We start from the raw sequence: 6,075 nt of genomic DNA on the forward strand, positions 1-6,075 counted from the left end.
ACACTTGAGAGTAAACTGATATTTAGTTTTTGCAAGTGTGGGTGATCCCTTGCCTCATGTTGGTAATGTATAAGTGAGGTCATATGATGCAAGGGAGTGTCCGGTACACATAATGCTTCAATAGTGCTGTTGTATTGTTACGTATACAGTGCAACAAATTTAACAACTGTAAGAGTTGACTTGTACTGTGATCGGAGGAACTGATATCTATCTGTTCCCTCTAATGTTCCCTTATCTGATTTCATTGAGACTTATACCAGTAATTTAACTTGTTGTTCTGAACACAAAGGAACCAATTATATCAGATTTCCTATGTGGTTTTCTTATGAAATTTGTTAAATCATCAAAATAAAAGACACATAACTTATCATTTATCAAGGGAGATTCACGAATCTCAGTTGATTGACCTACTTGATGCTTTAAGCACAATATTTTCAATGGTCGGTGAGACTCATCCTGCGCTAGAGCCTATTGCTAAAGGAAATCAAAACAAAAGATAGAGAAGGTGAGAGAAAGCCATGAAAGATTAATATGATTGGTCCGGATATTCGACAAAACTAATTACATCAAGCAAACTACTATATTCATGATATGACTATTTATCTTTAACAACTATAAATAAAATTTCTTTATAAATCTAAGTAAACACCATTAGTATAAAAAGGAAGCAAGAGAAAGCTCATAGCTTCAAGTATTCCTCTACAAATTCCAACCATTCAAGTTCAAAATCAAGATTTTACTTCAATTAATCTCAAAGTATTTATTTGTTGTAACTCGATTTGAAATTGGTATTCATGTTGATTATTAAAGTGATCGTGATGAATAAATTCAAGTTCAAGAGCAATCATTTTCGATTCGAATAATTCACTCAAGAAACTAAATTCAAAGTAATGTCTCTGTGCAGGTTGTAACATTGTTGACATATAATTAAAAGTCAATAACAAGCTACTAAACACCTGAGGCAACATTTGAAGAGAAATGTCAAATAATGTTCTCATTAATTAAACTTAATACATTAATCAGGTTGTAACGTTCTATCCATTTAAAATCAAGTAATGTACTGTGTTACCTTTTTCTTGTATCTAATTTTTCAAAAGTAAAATCTGTGTTTCACTGTAGAAAATATATGGGATCCAATTTAAATATTTTTCTATCTATTAAAAAAAGGAAAAACTTACACGACATATTTGAATTCCCTTAACGAATATTACATATTTGAATTGTTTCTGTGGCTTATCAGCAAATTAGGAGGACAAAATTGAGAATTGAGTTTGAACCTAATTAGACTCTCAGTTGCTTTAAACGTTAGACGTATACGTTCTTTTTGTTATTACTAGAATCACGTGAATTTCTTTAACATTATGTCACATAAGTTAAATAAGGAAATTATTTATATAATACAAAATCTTAATAGATTAAAAAGTCTTAAATATTAAGATCCCTTTAAGTAGTTCAAATAAGGTTAAATTTAAACAATACAATGGATAACAACCATCCAAACAAGTTGTTAGTTGATTTAAGAATCCTAAATATTAGGAAAATAATTAAATTACTATTTTATCTAGTGCATAATCTATTTTTAAAGAGTAAATAAGGCAAACAACATTTCAATATGGGATTCATACTTTTAATATAGTATATATTATTATTATGATGGAAATCATTAAATTTGCGATGCTATTTATTCACTAGATGACGACTGCACTATTTTTTGTGGCAAATTATTTTTCTGAAAAAAAAGTTTTATAGTAGTTGGAGAGTAACAAAAATATATTATCCTAACTTCTTGATAATTTCATCCACTAGTTTGGTCAGAGAAAATCAAGTTAACTCGGCTAAAAATTTAATCTCATGTGGGTAAGATGTTTGTGCCAGTTCTAATGAACATGGGAAATACTATGTATTGTCTTATTATTTTGCAGCAAGTAGAGATGCCAATAAGGGCTAGCCCAGCCCACACGGGCTTTGGTACTTGACGGGTTGTGCCGGGCTGGACTGGCCCACTTTTTCGATGAGTCTTAAAATGGCGAGTGCAACCCGGTCCTACGTTGAATCACGGGTCCCCGCGGCCAACCCACGATTTTCAAAAATTATGTTTCATGTTTCTTAAAATTTAAGTTTAAACCTAAAAGCTTATGCAAAACATAATAACTTTTGACATTGTTCTAATAGATTACTATAAAATATAAAAATAGAGGATAATATTTCATACATTAAAAATCAATACTCAAAACAAACTACTCAAAAAATTTGAAAGTGCTCATGGCATATCCAACACCAATAAATAATCTTCATCAAGTAAATTTGAATACTCTTATGAAACAAATATGTCTTAATATCTTTATTTTCATCTAAATCTATAATTATATGCAATGTTAATTAAGCACATTTGAATCCTCTTGTGAAACAAAGATGTCTTAACATCTTTATTTTAATCTAAATCTATAATTATATGCGATGTTAATTAATTAAACATTAGAAAATAACTAAAATTTTAAGAACAAAAAATATTTAAATTCACATAAAAAATATTACTAGTTTGAGATTGGACTACTCTTCTTATTATTTTTAATTCCTATATTTTTTTTATTTTAATTAAATACATTTATTAAGTCCATGGGCTAGCCCAACCCAACCTTAATCAAGTCACATGGATCACGAACTTACTTGGGCCGGGCTTAAAAGGTTCATTTTTAAATGGACTCCAATTTTTTTAGCCCAAGCCTATTAAATTACTGGCTGAATTGGGTCAGCCCAGCGGGCCAAACCCATATTGACGCAATAAGACACATGAGTGACATTAGGGTACTAAAGAAAGTTTTTTCGTATTTAATCAAAAGAACAATGAAATAAAAAGTTATGAAAGGAATATTTTTGTTCCTTAGCTAACATATTTTCATTAGTTTTTTTTTTTTTTTTTGTTATTTAATTAAGATCAAATTAGAAAGAATGTGGACTTTAAAATTACCATTTTGATTTTTGTTTTAAAACAAGTAAGTGAGATCCACGAGTTCAATTATCAAGCAATGAAACCTCTCACACGCAAGTAATATTGGTTATCTGATCATGCATTTTAGTTTCTTAGTGGATCAATGGTCAACCTGGCACAAAATTAGATTAATTTGACTAACGAATTTAAAATACGGAATGCCTAAAAACTGAAGCAACACATAAAAAAGTGAGCAACTGAACTGTACATCCCTCAATTCAACAAACTGGAGAAACGCATTACTAATGTCAAAGGCTCCTACACGCAGAGGGCATTTCCACTTTCCTTCGCCCAGTAAAGTTTTTGTCATCAGCCACCAGATTCCATTTCCCTTTATTTTCCTTAATTCTCTATTAATTCAAACATTAAACTTAACGCGTAAGGCATAGCCAAAGCCACCCTCATTATTAACATATACTAATACTAAATATTAAGTTGATACAATAAAAAGTACTTGACAATAAGGTGTTCACATTTTCCTTGTGCCACACTACTCATTAGCACACACCGTCGTCCTATCTGGGCAGTGTCAACATTATCCCCAAAAAAAAAAAACATTATCCCATCTCATTACCTACTCATTAGAACTTTCCTTTTTGTTCATTAGTCACAATTAGTACCACTAGAAAGTAATATAATCTCATCAATTAGTCCAAATTAAACATCTCTTAGTTTAATTAATAATCCTTGTCAAACCACTAATCTGGTCATAACGTTTTGCCAACTGTTGAGTTGGACAGGAAGATCAAGGTATTTAAAGGGAAAGGCATCTCCTCAATTTTCCCTTTCTTTGCAAACAAGACACTGTTTTACTTTCTTTGCTCTTAGGCAAAAACCATAATCTTCCCCTAATATTCAAACACTGAAATGCGTCCATATCAATTTCCTATTCCATTCATTTCCCTTTTCCTATTCTTATTTTTTCTACCTTCATTTCCCATTCTTGGATCCACCTCTGCACTGACAAATTTTGTTTACAAAGGCTGTGCAAACCAAAAATTCCAAGACTCAACTGGGGTTTACACCCAAACACTCAACACCCTTTTTGACAACTTAGTTTCTCAATCCTCCTCCACTAAGTTCCACAAAACCACCGCCGGCGGTGGCCAGTCAGCAATTTCCGGTCTCTTCCAATGCAGAGGCGATCTCTCTAACAACAACTGCAACACTTGCATTAAAAAAATCCCAGAGATGTCCCAAAAATTGTGCGGGCAATCAGTAGCTGCAAGAATCCAGCTCAATGGTTGTTACTTGAGGTACGAAGTTGCTGAGTTTCAGATAGTGGGTCCCACCGAGTTGCTGTACAAGGTGTGCGCGTCAACTCGAGTGAGTGGACATGGTTTTCTGGACAGGCTGGAAACAGCACTAGGAGAGATAGCTAAAGGAGTTTCTTCAAGTGGTAATAAGGGGTTTTATACAGGTGGTTATCAGTCGGTTTATGTGTTAGGTCATTGTGAAGGTGATTTGGGAAGTGGGGACTGTGTGAACTGTGTGAAAACTGCTGCTGAGAAAGCCAAAAGCCAATGTGGTTCTTCCATTTCTGCTCAAATTTATCTGCAACAGTGCTACATTAGTTACACTTATTATCCCAGTGGTGTTCCCACTAAATCGTTTTCTCCATCAGGTGGTAAGTAAATGGCAGTAATAGCAGTATTTATCTTTTCTTAATTATTTAAAGGGGTCTCTTAGTCATTAATTAATTAAACTAATGTTTGTACTGGATTTATTGAGGTGCAGGAATAAGGAAGAGTACACAGAAGACGGTGGCTATTGTCTTGGGTGGACTGGTTGGTGTGGGGTTAGTACTTGCTTGTTTGCTATTTACAAAATCAGCATTCAAGAAGAAGAGTTATGTCAAGTATGGAGGATGAGGTTAGTATTCCACTAGAAACAAAAAAATAAAGAAGTTGGTTTACTTCTTGATAAGTAGTAGTACTAAATAATTTAAAAAAAAATATCCTTGTTGGTGTATATTTCTGCATGTGCTAACTTGCTTACATTGTCGGTTTTAAGTTCAAATAGAGGAGGACTATGATAGATTGACGGTAAAACGTAAATCTAATCAATTTATGATTCTTGTTGGATATATAACAAATAATGCATTTATTCTGATAACACTATATTATTCAATGCAGGTAGGTCCAATGGCTGAGAAATTTGGTAGAGCATTGAGGGTTTGGGCCATAGAGAATGTAATTACATAGTGTAAATTTAGGTTTGATGATTTGGATTGTGTAAAGAGAAAGGAGGTATGTATATAGTGATGAAGGAGAGGAAGATCTGCATTTGCAACTTTGTTTTGGCTCCAACTTTCAGGATTTGCCTTCTCCTCAAAGTTTTCAGAATTACAAGTAGCAGTAGTAGTGGAATCAACTAGGCAAGCATTGGTTGAAGTATGACTATTTTCCTTTTCTTTTTCTAAACATCATATGAATGTACATCCACATATGTATTACAATATAATGAGAAACTATGGATCAATATTGTGCAGTTTCATTTGCACCAAAGTTTCAAACTTGATGACTTTGCTAAAAGAAATATAGAACTTAAAAAGCAGAGGAATGTTGTCTCTTCTGAGAGCAACGTTTAAGAGGTCCCAATGTGGTACACTTCGGTGAAAATCCGAATTTAATCGGACCCCAATACGAAATCACATCTCGGTGCAATTCCGAATTTAATCGAATCCCAATACGGTTCGGAATATCTGTTGGGAAATCAAATAAATACATTCTAAGAGATGGAGCTCAGAAGGGGCTCGCTCCACGCTCCAGCTGTTTTCTTATACATTTTAGTGAGTGATGGTATATAGTGGGCACCGCAGAGTCAATATCAAGTAAACGTTATACTCCCATGTAGCCAATTGTCACGGCCCGTTTCCTTACACTCGTCAGCGGCACCAATTCGCCTGTGCGGCGCCTGCAGTTCCCTTCGCTGCAGGCCAACCTATTTTCTTTCCCAAATTTTCAAGCACGATCCTGTGCCTGTTGGTGGGACTCGCCCATAGGACTCGCCCCAACTTGTGCCGCCCGTAAGATATCTAGGCACTTGGCCCTAGACATGTCGTGGCGCTTCATCTTAGGATCATA

At 34.1% G+C, this 6,075-nt stretch overlaps 1 protein-coding gene across 2 annotated transcripts; it reads left to right on the forward strand.

Annotated features, from left to right (window-relative positions):
- Positions 1–3,683: 3,683 nt before the first annotated feature.
- LOC104118325 (plasmodesmata-located protein 2-like) lies at positions 3,684–5,479 on the forward strand. Of its 2 annotated transcripts, none has more exons than XM_009629547.4 (3): positions 3,684–4,616; positions 4,721–4,861; positions 5,125–5,479. In XM_009629547.4, exons 1-2 carry the CDS (start codon positions 3,857–3,859, stop codon positions 4,858–4,860), a joined length of 900 nt encoding a protein of 299 aa, XP_009627842.1. In that variant the 5' UTR covers positions 3,684–3,856; the 3' UTR covers position 4,861; positions 5,125–5,479. The 2 variants fall into 2 exon arrangements, with proteins under 2 accessions (XP_009627842.1, XP_009627843.1); XM_009629548.4 differs by having other exon boundaries at positions 3,694–4,616; positions 4,727–4,861.
- Positions 5,480–6,075: the final 596 nt, after the last annotated feature.

This window comes from Nicotiana tomentosiformis, chromosome 1 (genome assembly GCF_000390325.3).
Source record: "Nicotiana tomentosiformis chromosome 1, ASM39032v3, whole genome shotgun sequence".
Lineage (NCBI taxonomy): Eukaryota > Viridiplantae > Streptophyta > Magnoliopsida > Solanales > Solanaceae > Nicotiana > Nicotiana tomentosiformis.